The sequence below is a fragment of the Carcharhinus amblyrhynchos genome, chromosome 10 (assembly GCF_965287045.1).
Source record: "Carcharhinus amblyrhynchos chromosome 10, sCarAmb.v2.hapA, whole genome shotgun sequence".
NCBI classification, from domain to species: domain Eukaryota; kingdom Metazoa; phylum Chordata; class Chondrichthyes; order Carcharhiniformes; family Carcharhinidae; genus Carcharhinus; species Carcharhinus amblyrhynchos.
In genome coordinates, this window is record NC_137333.1 from 84,092,295 (window position 1) to 84,112,964 (window position 20,670).

Sequence of the window (20,670 nt, forward strand, 5' to 3'; positions counted from 1 at the left end):
ATGGATTTTGGTACAAAAATCGTCTGAATGAAAAGAAAGACAAAATACATTACAACTCTGAATCTACATTGTTTGTTACTAAATGTTCAATATTACAAATTTATTTTGCATGCAATATATATTATGTATTGAGGAAATATGAGCAGCATTGCAAATCTAGAGGTAAACGTTACTAGCAAATTAGAGATTAAAAAGCAGCGCAAAGTTATACTCATTTTTAGATAGGGTAGAATTCAAGAACGTTTATGCCACAGGAAAAGACCACTTGGTACATGGCGGGGGGCAATTTTATGAGCAAAACTATAAATGTCCAGCTTGCGTGAAAATAGGACAGTTTCAGATCTGTTTTTTTGGTGATTCTTTACTCCTAATCATGCATGCAGTTAGTGTATGGAAAAATGGGGTAGGCTGTTTACAGCCACTGGAGGCAGTGGTTGATCAAGCAGCAGAGGGAGCTATTATGCATGTGCAGATCCCTGTGGCTGCACATACGCAGATCCCTATGCTTGCACATGTACAGTTCCAACAGAAGAGGCCTGACAGAGTGCTTTCAAGCCTCTGCTGCTGCAGCATTGTTCCCCGCCCCACTCCAAACTGTGGCTATCACAGGGACCCACAGCCAATTGTGAGCCTTATAATGCTCGAGAATATCACCCTCGCATTGAGACCGATCGCCTGCAGAGTGGCAGCAGCCACCCGCCCTCCCTGCCCAAGGTATCAGGTTAGCACTGTCCAAGGGACAACCTCCCTGGGGGGCCTCCATGGCCTCCGATTCTATCAGCGAGGGCAAGATGACTGCTCCCTATTTGTGGGGAACACTTTTCCTCACCGGAGAGAACTTCTCCCAGCAAAGGTAAGTGAGCCCGGATGATCACATCCTGGGCTTGCTAAACATATGCAAATTAACATTTAAGTAGATTATTCAGCCTCTCACCAGAAATGGATGAGAAGCAGATTGTGCCGGATATTCGGTGCTGGTAAGGTTGCAAGAGCCGAGAAACCGGGCGCTTTCTCGATTTGTGTGCAATTTTATCATCTCACTGCGCCCATCAATGAGCTGGGCGAGCGGTAAAAATGCAGCCAGTGTCTGGACTGGCAAATTAGAAAACTAGTGTTACTGTTTATCAATTGCTGTACATTGTAATGTAGTTTGGCCTCCAACACAATTATAACATAATGGTATAATAGCAATGTTATTTTTCTTCGTAGAATTATAGAGGTTAACAGCATAGAAACAGGCCCTTCAGCCCAACTTGTCCATGCCACCCTTTTTTTTAAAATCCCTAAACTAATTCCAATCGCCTGCATTTGGCCCATATTCCTCTATACCCATTGTACCCATGTAACTATCTAAATGCTTTTTAAAAGGTAAAATTGTACCTGCCTCTACTACTACTCCTGGCAGCATGTTCCAGACACTCACCACACTCTGTGTGAAAAAATTGCCCCGATGGAAACTTTTGTATCTCTCCCCTCTTACCTTAAACCTACACCCTCTAGTTTTAGATTCCCCTACCTTTTTAATAGAGATGACCTTGTGTAATGACTTTTAAAATATGTTGCACTTTGAAATGAGTTCAGCTAAAAGCAGTGTCAAATAAATATATATTTGAATATAAATATATATTTAACATTGCATGCAACAAGTGCCCTTTATAATTTTATGTTTGGAGAAACTGGACAGTGCTGAACATTAATACACCATCCATCTACTTTTGAGACCTAGGATGAAATCTGGCACTATTGATTGATGAAGTTTTACGTCTCTTTTGGCTAAATAGGTCTTCTGTGAAATAATCTTGGACATCCTCAACTTGCATTTCTACTGATGTGAATACAGAACACTTAGAATTCAGTATAACAGTCTCAGGCTCTAAAAATGGCGAGTGTGGGACTGCTGTGTAGAATGTATTCTTCTAATGTTAGGTCATGGGTTACTGTGTCAATTCTGGGTGGTCCATTGTCAACAAGACTCTAAAACCATAGGGTGTGAACAGGACAGATTCATGGGGATGATGCCTGAGGTAGGAACAGTAATTATGAGGAAATACTTCAATTATTTCTTCTGGATCAATAAAGATTAAGACGAGATCTAATAAAGGCTTTTAAAATTAGGAAATTGGAATGTATTGGGAAAGATTATTGTTTCTGATTGGGGGAGTGAAAGTTCATCAATTTAAATTATTCTCTAAGAGTTAAGAGAGAATCTAGGAGACTTTTCCTTGTACAGAGAGTTACTTGAATATTTTGCCACAGGAAGTGGTTGAAACAAAAACTAAAATGTGTGGATTAGGATTTGCCATGCTAAATTGACCCTTAGCATCAGGGGGACTAGCAGGGTAAATACATGGGGTAATGGGGATATGGGCTGGATGGGGATTGTTGTTGGTGTAGGTGCAGTGAGCCAAATGGCTTCCTTCTGCACAGTAGGGATTCTATGAATAAATACCTGAAGCAGAAAGGGGCTATGAAGGAGAAGTGGGATAATGAGATTAGTTTTGGATTGCTTTAACAAAGCACTGGCAAGACTTGATTTGATTAAATTGCTTTCTTCTGTATACTCTGGCTCTAAACACAGCTGTAGACTTATACACAAGTTGTCGGCCAGGTGAGGGACAGTAGTGATGATCATCAGATCTGGTCATCCAACAATCAGATAATTTCTATCAATGATAGGCCTGTGCTAAGGTAGGTTACTTCTGCTTTTCTCCAAGTTAAGTATGAAAATAAATTCTCACCTTTAAGCTAAGATGCCCAAAGATGTGCAGGTTAAGTTGATTAGACAAGATAAATTGCCCCTTTGTTTCCCAGGATGCATAGGTTAGAGGGATTAGTGGGGTTACTGTGATAGGACCTAGATGGGATTGTTGTCAGTGCAGGCTTGATGGGCCAAATGGCCTCCTTCTGCACTGTAGGGACTCTTTGATTCTAAGGGCTGCTATGTTAACCGAACTTTCCTAGACCTCAGTCATTTCAGAGTCCCAAAAGTACCAAGGTCCCTGTTTCTTTAAGATAAGTAATGAGGGTCTGCGGTTTATCAAATAATAATGAACCTTCAATACAAGAAGATGTAGTGATTGTTGTCCAACTTCTTTTGGGCCTGCACACAGCCCACATGAAACGACTGAGCATTACCCCGAATTCTTGATTTTTCCATATCTTTGTCAGTACCTGGCAGTCCAACATGTTCTGAACAATTGCGGTACATGTTGCCTGATCCGCTAGTTACTTTACATAGAGTTGTCATTTAAGTGAGATATCCATCAATAATTTGCTGCTGGGTGTATCTGGAGGCTGCTGTCAAAAGTTTGCACCTAAAATATTAATGTCCCTCTTTTCACCACAGTAGTTGTGACCTGCTGAGTGATTTCAGTATTTTTTTTGTTGATGAATGCTCCTTAAGCTTTGATTGATTATCTGCATTGGTTGGATAGGTTGAACATCAAACCTGTTAAATGAAATCTGTTAAACTTTCTAGGCCTCGTAGATGATGGACTCTGCAAAATCATTCCATGAATCCAAGTGTATGCTTGGAATATTACAATACAGATTCAAAATGACTTGAATAGCTACAGCTAGACAGGTCAAAATCTTAATCTAACCAAGTGTTTACTTACCATGTCGTTGTATTTTGTAACACGTTACTAGCAAATATGCCAGATAATAAGCTGGCAATTCCGACTATCATTAATAAGCAATAAGTGCTTACCCAATGGAAGTTGGTTGCATTGTTGTTGGCTTGTTGCTGGTAAAGAATGTATTCCTTTCCTGAAGAAAGGGTGATGAAATATCCATTTTGCAAAGCCAATGCATAATGTTGGATTCAAAAGATTCTTTTGTTTTATTTTAACTTAAAATATTTCCTGATGTGTTCTTAAGCAGCTACTAAGGAGCACACAACACACAAGTGTGACCCTGGGTTAGGTGCCTTCTGGTTTTTTTCAGCTTCCTTTCCCACCTGCCCTTTTGCAGTTCCTAGTTTCCAGTTAGTGTCTTCTGTTGTGGCATATTTCACAATTCCAGAACATTTATTCAAAATTACATTAGGGTTCCTAAGCAGCACCGTTATTGTGTCCCTCCTCATTCCAACTGTCTATATGCCGCATTGTCCTGAAATAACTATTCTCAAAACGGAGTTCATTGGTCACTGAAGGAAACAAAGTAAGTAACAAAAGCAATGTGAGAAACGGATCCTAATGCGTCTTCTATAAAATATTAAATGTTGGTATTCCAGGGGAAGTTGATGACATGAAGATCTGCTATGTGTTGAAGGAAGGGAACAATGCAACAAGTGATGTTTTCCACTTCTCTGTTGAAGACCGTGGTAAGTGATTCCATGTGATGCATGTAAAACCAGGATGTTTAAATGTATTGTTCTTTCTCTCGTATGTTTCAGCTGCCAGATGTTCCTTCCCACTTTAATTATTACAAGTGTTTTCTGGCGGAAGTCAAGGTGTTATTTCTCACAGTGCTTCGTGCTCAAATTTCCAACAGTGTTTTCAGGCTAAACATTCCAGAGTATTTACTTAGGTGATGCATTTTTAGAAGATTTTTCTTCATATTTGTTCCCTAATATTTGTATGCAGACAGAAATGTAAACATCTTTAAAATCTTACATGCACTGACTAAAAAATTGAAGAAACGCGACAGCTGAAATAAATACTTTTAACTTTTCCTGTGCCATTTGTAATTACATAATTCCCCCCAGCCCCCTGCTTTTTCTTCAGATAAGACTTTCATAACATACATTTCTCATCTTTTGGTTTCAGAAGTCGACTAGCATAATATATTCTCCCCCACGTGAGGCAGTTTAGAACCAGACTAAAGGATTGCCCATTTAAGACCGAAATGAGGAGGTATTTCTTCTCTCTGAGGGCAGTGGATCTGCAGGAGTCTTTACTACAGAGGCTGTAGAAGTTGAATTGTTAAGTATGTTCAAGACTGTGATAGACAGGTTTTTAGTCAGTAAAGAAATCAAAGGTTATAGGGATAAGATGGGAATGTGGAGTTGAGAAGGATCACATCAGATCAGTCATGATCTCGTTGAGTGGCGGAGTAGACTTCAGGGGCTGAGTGGCTTACTTCTGCTCCTTCGAGCATCACACATCGACCAGACTGGGCAGGTTTCCTTTCCTAAAGGCCATTAGTGAACCAAATGGGCTTTTACAACAAGTAGCCTTTAAATACAGATTTGTATTGAATCCGCTATCTGCCTTGGTGAGCTTCGAGCTTGGGTCCCCAGAGCATTACCCCGAGTCTCTGGATTGGTAGTCCTGTGACAGTACAACTATGCCACCTCCCCACGAATTGAAAATGGGACCGAGAGATGAATGGTTCAGAATAGGAATCTCTGTTGAGAGTAGTGACTGAATTACTCTCCCATTCTTCCTTTGTAATTATGTATGAGAAAAATCCCAATATGACTATACTTCAATGCGTGCCATTGATATTTTTAATTAGCAAAGTCCTTAAATCTGCTGTGGTACAGGTAGATGATTGCTAAATGTCAGGAGTTCAAACTGATTTGTTCATATGCTCCCAGTGGGAGCTTTGTAGCCACAGTGCTGTTCCAAATCTTTGCATTGCAATAGTATCTACACTTGAAGAGTAATTCATTGGCTGTAGAGTGCTTTGGGATGATTTGAGGTCATAAAGGGCACTTTGTTAATGTAAGTTGTCATCATTTAGTACTTCCTTAAAGCACAGGCTATGATCATTTCAAATAATTGAAGATCACTGAACTTTTCTGTATTTGGAATTTTGTCTTAGTGATTTCCAGTATTATAAGTTGCTTCTCATTCAGAAATCAGTTGATGTTTTGACCCTTTTTAATTACTTGAAAATTATTTTTTTTCAGTGAAGCCTTGATGATTTTAAATGAAAATCAATTAAAGTCAGTATTAGGCATTACCAGGCATCTAACAACTGAATTCACAATATCTATGAAGCTATTTTAAGGGATGCATAGCACTCAGATTCATCTGAAATTGCTGTTTCTACTTTCTTAATGGAGACAAAAATCTTATTTTCAAGCAGAAACAGAAAATAGGTGCAGGAATAGGCCTTCAGCCCTTTGAACCAGCTCTCCTTTTCAACATGATCATGGCTGATCTCAATACTATACTCTAGTGCTCCGCCTGTGCTCCTTGATTGACTGTTGTTGCTGAAGTAGTGAAAAGAAAAGTTTCAGACGAACGTTAAAAATGTGTATGTTCCTGTATCCTATGGCATTTCACACCTTTTGGAATTTTATCCTGTAATATTTTCTGAATTAAACAGCTGAAACAAATTTTGGAAGTGTCCAAACATTGGAGTTAAAATCCTCATTTTTACTTTGAACTCTATCCCTGATCTTGATCGATTTTAATTGTTCAACCATTTTCAGCCTCATCACCTTTTCTGGCTTTCAGTCGCCTGTCTCTGGATCTTGTTTTCCACAATATCGCTTGAAGTGGCACTTAGTAAATTTAGTTTTTCCCCTATATGTTTAAATGCAGTCTCTTTTGTATACTAAATCAAAGATTATTCTTGTTTAATCTACAACTCCATTGCAACTGCATTCTGCCAGCCATCAGCTGGGTAATTAGAGACAACAGAGGAAACAAGTGGCACAGTGATAATGTCAATGGACAAATAGTCCAGAGATTCAGGCTGATGCTCTGAGGTGCACAAGTTCAAATCCCACCATGGTGGCTGTTGCAATTTAAACTCAATTAACAAATTTGCAGTAAGTCTCATCAATGGTGACCATGACAGTTGCATTAATTGTTGCAAAACCCATCTGGCTCATAAATGTTCTTTCAAGGAAAGAAATTGACCATCCTTACCTGATCTGGCCAACATGATTCTGTGACAGTAACAAATGTGGTTGACTCTTAACTATCCTCTGAAATAGCTGAGCAAGCTACTCAATTCAAGAGCAATTAGGGATGGGTAACGTATATGGCCTTGTCACTGACACCCATGTCCCATGAAAGAATAGAGAAAACAATAAATAAAGAGTAATTATTCATGAAAGAATTTAAGAGTATTAAGAAGGCTAGAACAATTTGGAGCATGGATGCCACATTCTACAAGGTAGATCACAGCAGTTGTGAACTGTTTGATGTATTGGCTTAGCTGAGAAATGATGATTTTGATTTTGAGATTGTTTTCCACCATTGCCTCTGTATGATGCCAAGTTTGAAATTTGATGGCGAGCTACAGGGGTAGGCAGTAGAGATAAGGAATGTGACTGAAACATTGATTGAAAACATAGGTTTTACAAATGTTTTTGAATATGTGAAGAAGGACAGAGGCAAAAAAAACTTTGGAGCTTTGTTCTCACTTTGGCTGAAGTACTGCAGTAAACAGTGAGAAATCTATATCTAGATTTGGGTGGTCCATTGGCAAAATATTCAAAATCTGGTGATAAAAACAATACTTCTAAATAAAGGGGGTGATTATCACAAAAGTGCTGAAGAGTGGGAAAACTGATCTAGACCATGACTGTATTTTTAGTGCAACTTCAGACCTGAATCTCCCCACTCTGCAATGCAGAGGTCATGATTGGGGATATTATTAATGAATATCATTAATGAATATTATTAAAAACCCAGGGGAGTGGAGCCTATTCACACCGCAGTCTGGAACTCTGCGCAATAGCCCCTATCTCTCAGTCTCTCTGTTTGCTGGTCAGCTTGATTGGTAGCCAGCCCTGGACCACCGCAGTGCTGCCCCTCCAGCCATCCCCCTACGGCCCAGTCGCGGCCCCCGCAACGATTCCTGGCCAGCCCCAACAGCAAACCCCCCCCCACCTTCCCTGGCCTGCCTACATCCTGGTCTTCCTGCAGCCCAGACCTGTCCCCATCACCCCTAGGCCCTGCCCCCGTGGTACTACCCAGCATGGGCACTTTGCCCCTTGGGCACTGCCAGAGTGCACATGCCCAGGGAGCACCCCCGCTGCCTGACCCCCAGGGGGTGTAGATTGCCTCCTCCCCTTTCACTCCAGCAGGATCTCCTGCTAGTTCCCCGAATGTGGAGAGTTACTGTAAACTCCACCAGAGCGAAGCACTCCTGATGGGGTGGGAAATGCTATTGGGTCCGGCAAGTTCCGTGCCAGGCTCGATAATACATTTAAACTACATTTCAAATATATTTAAAACAGATTAAAATCTCTTACCTTTCTTCCCACCTGTGTTCAGTGTGGTCCCAACTGCGCCTGTCCCCTGGTTCTGGGAGACATGCATGCATTGGGAACACATGCATGAATTCCGCGAAGTGGCCAACACGCGACTCTCCCAACTGGATCCACCAGAAAATTTGCAGGTCGCGGTGGGAGAATCGCCTCGTTTATTTGTATCTATTCGATCTCATCTTTTTCTCCATTCTCTCTTTTTCTTCTATTCCAATATTGTATTGATATAATTCTGTTCAATTTAATTTTACTTCCCATAACCAATTATAAACAATCTTACCTCCTCAATTATTTTTTGCCCTATTATTTTGCTATTTAAAGCATTGTATTTGCATCCAGATCCCATTGCATTTTGAATAACAAACTGTCAGTTACAAAGTCTGTTTTTTCAGTCACACATGTATAAAAGAGTGACCTGTTCATCAGACTCCCACCAGATTCATTTGGTGGAAGATTCATTCATGCTGATTTACAAGTAGATGTTACCTACTTGACATATTCTACTCAAAAATAAACACGGCTCCATATGTACAAATGAGTCAGCAATTTGTCTCACTCTGGCTGACCATAAATCTCACTCGTAACATCTCAGAGGTTCACAGGTTTAATGGCTGCTTCAACACTTGTCAAAACAGGAAGGCTGCTGATAATTTGTGTCACTCATCATATCCAGAAAAGATCAGTTTTGCAACACCAGCATCTTTCAACTTGATGTGTGCAAATATTTACCTTGAATTATTGTTTGCAGATTATTGTCCTCATTTGAGGCTGTACTCAGTTGTACACAATGCATACAAACCCATATACGTATAATTGCTTGTGGGTACAAAGCGGTTTGTTAAAATGCTATGGGTCATTTGCTCCAATGGGGTAATGACAGAAAATTGTTGTCAATCCTTTTCACTACTGGTTCTATCCAACTCGACACTGTTGAAACTCAGGGAATAAATTATTTACTGTGGATTTCAAATAAATTTTGGACTTTCAGTAGCTTGGGAATTGCTAGCTTCCAAACAGCATATTGACGAAGTAAAAAAGTGTCCAGTACAAGTTGCATCTTAAACCAGTATTGAAAAGGTCCAGAAAGGAGGGGAAAGTGCTGTGAACTGGAGGGGTGAAGCAAATGTTTGCATTTTTTTAGAGGAAGGGTTTGTTGTGAGAAATAAATAGTCCTCTTAAAATTTAGCTCAGAATTTGTTTCTATAATTCTGTCAAAGTACATTTTGTTTGATAAATCCCAACTTAATTTGCTTTGAGTTGTAATAATTGGTCAATTTATCAGCCAGATGTCTGGGTGAAAAGTTCAGTACTCAATTCAGACAAAAATATATTTTGGTATTTTTGAAATACTGTTAGATCGGCAGCTTTTTTGAATTTAAGAATTTACTCAAGTTACGATCAAGGCATTTTGAATTTGTTCAGAAAGGGGGACCCACTGCCTTCAAGCAAAAATAGCAATTCCAGGTGATTCCTGCAAACATTCTGGCAGGAAAAGGAAATTAACTGTTGTGTAAGAATATTACTTACTTGTCACGGACAAAACTATGTATGTTTTATTGTTGTTTGTAATCAATATATTTTGTATGTGTACTTTCTTACCCTTAGAGTGATCCTCCCAATTTAAATAATTCCAGCAGCAAGCTTTGCTGTGAATTTTTAAAAATGTTATTCTTATCCCACATTTGTTCTTGAGTTTAAAAATGTGATGTTGCACTCTCTTGAACATTCACAAAGATTAGATACAGTTGAAGAAAAAAAATACAAAGTAGAATTGTCTCGGTCTGTTTTTCATGATAGGCCTGTGGTTTCTGAGGTGAGTTGATGCTTTTAGTTAAGTGGTGGTCATGTAAGCAGATAATTCTCAGTAAGCTGTCTCACCATGTGAGCTGCTGGAAGTCCAGAGTCTTTTTCCAAATAAGGTGGATTACCAACTAGGTCAGTTATACACATATGTGATGAGCTTCATGCCTTCAGCATTTGATACAGCTAGTGGCTTTTGTATCTGATTTCCCATTCAATTTGAAATTATTGTTACCATTTTGAAATAGTTCCCAAAAAAAGCATTGGGTGAAACATTTTGGCAGGCTTAGGGGTCGGCATTTCCTGTGCCCAGCTGGATGAAAAGTTGACTACGCAGTTTTAAAAATATTTAAAATTAGACACTCCACATTTTTAATGGGGACAAATGTTCACATTTTACAAAGAGGATCTTTTTGTCAACCCCTCTCCCTCACCCCCTGTCCCCAGCCATTCAAATGCCAGTGGACGTGTGGGGAGGTGAAGGGAAGGGGAACATCTGATAAGAATATGCACAATTTCAAATTTTTTATATTCAGATCATTTTTAAGATTATTCTCATGCATTAAATCACTGAATTTATACATACATAAGGTGTCTGTGGTTTCAGGCTAAGCTCAAGTTGTCTCAGTCATTGAAAGCACAGCTGGGAGAGCTTGTTAAGACCATGGGCTTGCACAGTTTTGTGAGGCATACAAAAGAAATATCTGTAAGAAATCCTATGATATGTTTTAGGTAAAAACATTAATTAAGACTGTTCCTTAGACACAGAAACTTGTAGGGCAGGATTTTACAGCCTCACTTGACTTGAAACCATAGGATCCTGCCCTAAGTCAATGGACCTTTCCATTGTCTGCCCCTTGCCCACTCTGATTCCTGTAGCAGGTGGGATGGTAAAATTCTGGCTTTAGTGTTCAATATTTAAAACATATTTGAGACACAAATTTTGGACTGACTTCAAAATATTTGGCAACTTTCCAAAGAAGCACTAAGCTAGAAAGCTGCTGAGAACAGAGAGAGCAGTCAAATCAAATCTGAATACATTGAACTAAGTGATCTAATGAAGCTCACTAAACAGGTGGAATTCCTGCTCTTAAATATTGGAATTATTGCATATGCTGTTATTTTTGTTTCTCAACTGAACTTGAAACATATCTTCCCAATGACAAATGGATGTTTTTGTTGGTACGTGTACTTGTACTCCCAGATGTATCATTTCCTTCGGAGCTACAAGAGTAAGAAGGAGTTGCATTCAACTTGGAACAATGGTTAAATGCACTAAAAATGCACTGATCATTCAGTATAAAAATACACTGATCCTTCGGTGCATCACAATGTAGCCCAGGACCTTGTGTTTTTCACCTTGTAGCAGCATTAAAGCTCTAGTATTTAAGCTAAACATAAGTTTCTGAGAGGTGAGGGGACAACCTTCTGCATGGACAATATGATTCAATTTTTCTCTTTAAAACTATTGTCTATTTACATGGCTGCATTGGTCATTTTTATAGCAAATGAAGTCCACAAACATTTTTGAACATTTAATCTGTATTTTTTAATTTTCAAATGCAAAACAGCTATATTTTAAAAAAAACTGACTGTTCTCTCCACAGATGCTTGTTATCATATTGTGTACTTCTAGCATTTTCTGTTTATGGTTTATAATTCCTGTTTGTAGTGTTTTATTAGTGGCTTTCTTATTTTTAATTGATGGATAATCCTACTGAGGATAATTGTTTTTTGGGTGGAGGGAGAACACCACAGATATCTAATCTACTTTCTTCAGAAATATTTTCTTTATGCCCAAGTTCCCATTCTGTTCTCAGCAGTGTGACTTACCTGAGGAAGCAAGTAGGCAGTTTGCCCTCGGGCAGCTGGTAGAAAATGTTTAACCAGCCCTGGGTGGCATATCAGAGTGGATATTGTTGCACTCTGAGTTTCTCTCATTCCCTGTGGAAATATTTTGCCTGCATTATCACATGGGAATGGTTGACATAATTCAGTTTTGCATCCCAAGTTAGCGACTTGCACAAAGAAGTTGACTCCAGGAAGATTAAGCTGCAGTTGAAAAGCTCAGTTATAAGCTATGTTAAGCATATAGTAAGAGTCAATTGGAAGAGTGTTGTTCAAGTTAAAGTAATATGCTGTATCATCCAGCTCCTTGGTATTCTGCAAAGAATGCATTCTAGCCCCTTTCTGTGTAAGTTTTAAATTAAATGACAAAATAATGCCTTTAATACCTGTCATATTACAATGTACAAATGTAATTGAGTCGACAATACTGGAAAGACCAGTGTCCATATTTTAACTTCAGGCAATAGTCATGCAGACAGTGGCAAATACAGACAGGAAATCATTCAGCCCTTCACAGTGTGAGGATCCAGAATTTTTAATTGGGGTCTTATCTTTGTTAGTCTCCTTGTCTGAACATGGTGAGAAACGAGGCTGGGTGGTAGGCAAGGATTTCAGGCAGCAGAAAACCATAAGCCATGAACTGAAGGAACTGGGAGATAAAAATCTGGTAATTTTTTTATTATAACATAATCTCTTGTTTGGTAGCTATTACATGTAAAAATGGCATGATAAAGCTTGTCAAACACAAGAATGAAAAGATAATTATGACATGTTGAGTTTCTGTAATTAGTCTGATATCAGACACTTTTTGAATGATTCATATAGAAGTAGCTCCCAATAATTATATAAGATGTACAGCTGCAACATTTTATGCAAAGGATCAAAAGCTTTCCATTCTTTCTTAAACTTGTATTTTACCTTGATGTCACACAAGGCCAAATAACAAAAAAAAAGTGGGATTACTGTAGGCAAAAAAAAGTTATGTTTCCACTTTTCTCCTGGCAATTTTTTGTTAACTTGAGATAAATTTTTACTGTAAAGTAAATGGTATGATTTATTAATCATAATGATGCTCATAATACTTCTTCATGTGGCATGTACAGACCTGCCAAGACTTTTGGAAGACTTGGGGGTGAAATTGATCTTGGACATTAAGATAGTATTTAATGTGGAGGCCTAGACAGCTGGAATTTTCTTAATCCTGCTCTTTCCGGATTGCTGCAGGACTTCTGCTCTTGGTTTTGACTCTGTTGTGACTCAGCAGTGTGCAAAATTGCTCAGATATGTCCTATCCAAAAATGTAGAACACCACTTGTAGCTATTCACAATCTTCAGCAAAATAATAGAAGATGTCATTGACTAAGTAGCACTTACTGAGTAACAATCTGCTCAGTTTGGGTCCTGCCAAAGCCACTCAACTCCTAACTCCTTGTTGCAAGCATGGGCAGAACAGCTGAATTCCAGAGGTGTGAGAGCAACTGCCCTTGACATCAGCAGTATTTGACCGAATGTGGCATCAAGAAGGCCTGGCAAAATGAAAGTCAGTGGGAATCGGTTGGAGAACTCTCCACTGGTTGCAGTCCATACCAGCACAAAATTGTGGTTATTAGAGGCTAAACATCTCAGCCCAAGGACATCACTGCAAGAGATACTTGGGGTAGTGTTCTTGGGCCAACCATCTTCAGTTGCTCCTTCAATGATTTGTTCATTGCTATTAATGTGTTCAGTACTATTTGCAACACCTCTGATACTGAAGCATTTTGTGCAGGCATGCAGTAAGACCTGGACAACATAAGGGTTTGACCTGGTAAGTGGCAAGTAATATTTGTGCCACACAAGTGCCATGTCCACCAGAATGAATGGAATCACCCCTTGACATTCAATGGATTTTCCATCACTGAATCACCATCATCAACATCTTAGGTTCACAATTGACCAGAAATCTAATTGGACCAGCTTTACAACTACAAGAGTGGTCGGAGTCTGGGAGTCTTGAAATGAGTAAAACACCTCCTGAGTATCCAAAGCTTTGCATGATCTACAAGGCAAAAGTGAGAAATGTGATGGAATACTCCTCACTTGCCTAGATGAGTACAGCTCAAAACCATTCAAATCAACCAGCCAGAGCCACAGGGATCTGATCAGCATCCATCCACTACTTTAAATGTTCACTCCTTCTGCTGCTGAAAGTGGCAAGTGTGTACTAAATACACGATACACTGCAGCAACTCGCCAAGCCTCCTTTGACAGCACGTTCCAAATCCAGGATCTCTACTACCTAGAAGGACAAGGCCAATAGATGCATGGGAACACCACCACCTACAAGTTCCACTCTAAGACGCACACAATCCTGACTTCAAACAATTTGCCATTCTTTCACTGTCTCAGGTTTAACAACCTGGAATTCACTTGCTAACAACACTGGGTATTCTTACACCTGATGGACAACAGCAGTTCAAGAAGACAGTTCACCACTACTTTCTCAAGGAATGGCCAACAAAGGCTGGCCTAATCAACATTGCCCACATTCTCAATAAATCCTAGTAACTGCTGTGCAGAGTGCTGCGCCATGCAGGTTGGTTCCTTCTGGACTGTTCTCACAGTTTGTTACCATGTGACTGTATGAACCGTGGGTGGTAACATTCTCCAGTCCCACATTGACACTTGCTCTGCCGGGCACTTTTACAAGGGCATGAAAGAACACACAATAACAGCCTCACTTTATGCCTTCCCCCAAGCTCTCTAATATGACCCCCATCCCACTTCCTTCCCTCACTGGCGTGTTGCAGTACTGCAACAAAATCCCAAATCCTCAGACTTGCTTTACATCCCTTATGTACTATCACTTCTTTGTGGAGACTGGTCGTAGTCCCAGCAATGGCCACTGCTATCTTCTGGCATTGCTGGGACTTCGGAGTTGGTCATTCAGATTGACAAACAGCTCGCTAGGGCAGGACTTCCTCCCAACTGGAGTGAAAGTCCAGCTCTCAATAATTAAAGCTACCCCCAATGTAATATCTCCCAAGATTTCAGGATGACGAAGAGCCAACTGACCTTTTGGTCACAGGCAGACAATGCACTCCCCCACCCCTCTTAATATGGAGGACAGTTCAGGAGTGGGCTTTAATTTATGAGCACACCCACCTTCAAGTATGCCAATGAGGTATTGTAATTGTCAATCCCTAGGTGCAAGTAGAATAGCAGGTACTTAAATTGTGGATGGACCATTGTAGTCAAACCAAAAACCATGTTCTCTTGATACTCAGATACATACTTTCCTAGACACGATCATTTGTAGAGAATAACGAACAATGATGGGGAGTTAGAACCTGAGTAACCTGTCCTCAATCCTGTACCCACATTGTTAGCATGGCTGACATTAACCAGCTCATCATGTTTTTTTGCTCTCAACAATTAGTTTATAACTGATGTGGTAAGTTTATATGTTTTAACTCATGCAATACTAATCAAAGTACATAATTCCATCGGAGCAAGTTTTATTAACTGCATTTTGCTCCATAAAGATGGTTTGCTTCATGCAGGTCATTTCAAAGTCTCAACTCTGGGATCATCAGCTAGAAAGAAAAACAGCTATCACAGGTCTGACCTGGCAAATTCTAATCTCTGGCACTATGATAGTGTTGGGCAACTTACCCCCTAGTGTGTAATGCTGATTATTGCTGACAAGAATTATTAATGAATTAGAAGTGCACAATATCAAATGCAAATGAAAAAATATTAATTAAAAAGTCACTTGTTTTGAACTGTCATAAAGAACAATCTCTTGAATCTATAACTATCAACCTCAATTATGATTGATTTTGTTAAAGTTGCATGGTCTGACGTCCTAGTCTTACACCTATGTTATTTAATCTTTGGTTTCAATTGAAGGGGTTGGAAAGTAAATGTCAAAGCCCAGTGTCTCTAAGCTCCATGAGGCTTTCGTCACCTTTCTAAATGAGCATTAGCTTTGCTTTGATCAAAATTAATAAGCCATTATGATAAAAAGAAAGGATGTTGTGTTCCCTAATGTGATTGCGTGTGAATGAAAATCTATGAACCCCAGTTTTTGCTTGTTCCAACTATTTGACATATGGCTGCATCCATAATCAAATTAAAACAGTCATATTTCTTCAAAAGCTTTCCTTACAGAGCTGAGATGGAAGATGTTTGTATTTGTTGAGTTTAATTTAATTTCAGTTCTTAATGGATTTGCAAAAGCTCACTTCATCAGGACAAGAAATATTATGCATGTTTTCACTTCCTTATGGCAACTTGTAGCAAGGTTTCTGCAAATGAGATTTACAAAAAGTTGCCGAATCAAAGGGCAGAAATTTGAAATCCCCTGCCAGCTGACTTGCAAGAAGGGGCCTCCAAAAATTTTCCTGGATGGCCTTCCCACTGACCTGTCCACAATATGGAGTGCCCCACCTTCATTCAAATTGAGGCCCATAAGTAGTCAATTATGAGGCTGGCAGGAGGAGTTCAGAGGTGGATGGATGCCCAGTAGGCAAAGAGCCCTGGGGTAAAAATTGGTCACGATACATCTTGATCAATGTGTGTCAGGCCTGGAGGTTGTTCTTGGTTCGCATTTACATCATTTGCTGAGCTGTAATAATTAACTCACCCTTTTCAGATGCTGACTTTGTCACCTGCACTCCTTAGTTAAGACCTGTGGTGGGTGTGACATGCCACCTGGGAGTAGACCATTTGTGAGTTCTATGGATGTTATGGCATTATTGTATTTTTTTAAATGATGTTTTGTCAGCACATATTCATTTGTAGGCATTCATTGGTTAAGTCATAATGACTGTGATAGAATCCTGGACCAAGCTTGTTTGCTGCCTGCACTGCAAATCACAATTCAATTTCTTCAGTGACCAATAACAGCATTTGCTCCTCTTTATAGGCAAAAGAGGAGCCTAATACCTGCTTTAGGTGTCTGCCAGGTAAGCCTGAAAAATGATCTTTTCCTTTTACAACCACGTTGGGACATAGAACATTTGTGCCCAAGATTGGCCCCTATGGAATGGATTATCCAATTTCTACTTTCATAAGTTTAAATCTAAATATGCAAATGCATATGTGCCAGTGAATTTTTAAAAATCCTCCATTGCTATAAGGTATATGTCCATACTTGAGGTAATATTTCTTGTGCAAGTATACAATTCAAAATTATAACCTAGTTTGGAAATTGTCCAAGATTACTTAAAAGTTGCCTTGTGGGTCTGGCAGGCAAATCTGGCAGGCTAAATTATACATAATCTTAAATGTATTTTCATACATTCAATAGCTGGCCTTAAATATTATGGATTTTCTGTACCACGTGAGATATTTTCGAACCCAAGAAAACAAGACGTAGGCTGGAAAAATATATTTTATATCTCCCACTTAGTTGTGTTTCTTTGTATATTTCTCAAACTGTTCAGATTGAATTTGGAATCCTATCTCAATATGTTACAAATATATTTAATTAACTTTTGAAGCATGTTTAAGTTGACTTCTCCAAGTAACACATTCTAAACATTTCTAAACAGGTTGGATGAGTGGCTACAGACAGCTAACTTTTCAGAGCTCTGTTTTGATTGGGAAGTTCTCTAATTCAGTCCTTTCATTGCACCCCAATCCCACAGTCGAGTCCCAAGAATTTGTTACCATTCCACAAGACTGAATTGGGAAAAAAATTGTTAGTGTTACTGACCATTGACTCATTCCTTTTGAGGTCAAATTTTAACTCGCCAGCCTGACAGAATTCAAGGATAGGGTGAGTGGGGAGGGGGGGTTTGTTAAACTGGAACAAGGTACTTCTCTTACCTGATTTAACTACTGCACTGATAATTTGCAGGTGGATAGGACACCCGCTGCTAGCTTCAAGTATTATGTTTTTGGGCTGTGATTTGTTATTTTAATCTCAAGTCTGAGCAGAGGAGCGGTGGTAACTTCCCTACCAAGTCAAACATACCAGAAACAGTATCCTGCAGAGACTCAGAAAAGCAAGTTTATAGAAATAATGATTTGCTGTCTTGGTGGCCAAGTGGAACAGGATGCTTTCCAAAGCCCCATACGGGAACCATAGGACTCCTCTAAACTGGATTTCCCCCCAGTCCAACCCACCCCTCCTCCAATCAGAAAACAGATGTGCTGCTCCAATATTATAAAGTCTTATGACTTAGATTTTCAGTGAATTTAAATAAATATTGAATAGTTTTGCATTAGAATAGATAAAGCTGATTCATAACAGATCAGCTTGTGAGGTGCTAAAACTGTAGGAAATTTAGATATTTGATCATAGGTGCCTAGAGGTACAGGGTATCTAAGTGGCAGATATTTGTCTTCCCTGTTACTCATTTGAACCATAGTGGTGCAAGATTCTGACAGACCACAGAGCCTAGAGGCCTTGGAAGTGCAAATGTGGCCACTGTGTTCTGTATGAGTATCACAAGGTGATGGAATGGTAGAAACTAGCTGCAGCTAGCTGCTGCAGGTCAGTCTGTTTTTTCCAAAAGCGTGAACTGGAAATGAAAGATTAGTAAGAATTTGACAGTTGTAGGTTTGCTCTTGACAAATGACCCAGCACAAACTCATACAGAGTAATATTTCACATACCATATTGTATCATGATAAGATGTTAGCAATTGTTCCCATATTTAGAATAGTTTCTCTGGTCATCATCAGTACTGATGTCGTGACGTGGTTTTGATGAAGAGTCACCAGACGTGAAACATTAGCTCTGCTCTGTCTGCATGGATGCTGTCAGACTTGTTGAAATTTTCCAGCATTTACTGTTCTTGTTTCAGATTTCAGCATGTTTTTTCTGATGTTGTGATTCTTGTCTAAAAGATTGTTTTATAGTGAGTTGATGTAAATGTAAAATTTTTATGATCAATTGGTGTGGATTTGGAGTTGGTGATGATGTGAAGGACAAAGAATGAATGAATGCTTTAAATGTTAAGAAAATATATTTCTCAAAACAATTAAAGAGTATTTGAAATCAAAAATACTACAGATCAGTGTATGCATTGGTACATCAAACAGAGAACAAGTTTTGGGTTCCCGCTTCCCTGACCTCAGTGATTTCAAACAGGAAATAGGCAAAGCCAACCCTTGCCCAAATGAAAGCCTTTAAGTGGCTAATTATTGACCACTTAAGGGCCATTTTCCAGTTGGCCTCAATTTTCAGCATGACAGGAAGATTTCCCAGATGTGGGGAAGCCTGAAAATGACTGGACTTAGGTTTTGGGTGGAAATGTTGGGGCAGGAGCATCTTCCTCAGAAGCCACCTTCTAACTTCCACTGTCTCTCTCTCTCTCTCCTCTCCTCCCCCCCGCCCCGCCCCTTAAATTCTTGTAGCCACTGTACCTCCCTTCTCCCAGGCCTTTCATGTGACACTCCAGATCTCAAAAATTCTGGCAACTGAAGGGAGGTGAGGATTGCTTTGGCGAGGAGCACTGTCTGTGAGCCAGAGGAGCAGGCATACTTCTCCTTAGCCCCCTCAGTTTACATTCTGCCCGTGAATCTCTTTGTATCCTCGCCACCATTGCTGCACACAAAGACCACCAATTGCAAACAAATTTTGCTTTCATGTGGCATTTTAAGAATTTTCTTGTTTAACCTTGCGGAGAATTTTGGTATCTTAACTTTCTATGAAATTTGCTTCATTTTCAAATAATAAGCTTGGTTGAAGAAGTGTCTTTAGGATGCAGAGGAGGTAAAGAGATGCCAGCTGGCTGAAGGCATGACTGCCATGCATGTTAGAACACAAGACAAGAGTTATGTATCAGGTATTTGAGATAATTAATGGTTGGATTACAAATAAGAGGCTCCGCTATATAAAAGTATCAAATCAAAAGTAATCAAGTTTCAGCAAAAATTTATTTATGGCTGCAGTGTATAAATGAAAGTTTAGAGTAGCATTAGTTCAGTGGTAAATCTTTAAATTCTGTCATTCAGAAATACAGAAGAAATTCTTCAAAAATGTAGGCTAAAATTATGTACCATTTTAAATGTATGCAATATATTATACAACAATGAGATTTGACCATGCAGTTCTAGAAAAAGCAGTTTCAGAGGATGTTGACTCAGCCAACTCGTGGTCAAAAATGAAAATGTAGTTCAAGTTCAGCTCACTTTTGGACAAATTTTTAAATTTTTTACTGCATTGTTAAACTTATAGTGCCAGTGCTCAGAATGGACAAGGCAAACCCAAATCCATGCCTTGCTTGCTACAAAAACCACATTCAAAATCCAGTTGAGTCATAGAGGTTTACAACATGGAAACTGCCCTTTGGCCTAACTTGCCCACGCTGCCCTTTTTTTCTAAACCCCTAGCTAATCGCAATTGTGTGCATTTGGCCCATATCCCTCCATACACATCTTATCCATGTTACTATCTAAATGCTTTTTAAAACACAAAATTGTACCCGCCTCTACTACCTCTGGCAGCTTGTTCCAGACGCTCACCACCCTCTGTGTGAAGAAATTGCCCCTCTGGACACCTTTATATCTCTCCCCTCTCACCCTATACCTATGCCCTCTAATTTTAGATTCCCCTACCTTTGGGAAAAGATATTGACTATCTGGCTGATCTGTGCCCCTCATTATTTTGTAGAGCTCTATATGATCACCCCTTAGCCTCCCATGCTCCAGAGAGAAAATGTCCCAGTCTATCCAGTCTCTCCTTATAACTCAAACCATGTAGCCCGGATTGCATCCTAGTAAATCGTATATAATTGTCAGCCTTCTCAGTGTTAGTCTCAGATCCCACTTCTTTGCCATTATTGATATATGTAAATTTAAGGCATATTTTCAGTGAACCAGAACAAGGACCACTACATAATCCTGGTTAA

The 20,670-nt window shown here is 39.4% G+C and overlaps 1 protein-coding gene across 1 annotated transcript in view; it reads left to right on the top strand.

Annotated features, from left to right (window-relative positions):
- The window catches only part of LOC145349123 (FRAS1-related extracellular matrix protein 2-like), a 222,162-nt gene that overhangs the window by 9,674 nt on the left and 191,818 nt on the right, over window positions 1–20,670 (top strand). The window contains exon 2 of the mRNA XM_080197492.1: window positions 4,235–4,324. Coding sequence (XP_080053618.1) covers window positions 4,235–4,324 — 90 coding nt within the window. The remainder of the gene's footprint in view (window positions 1–4,234; window positions 4,325–20,670) is intronic.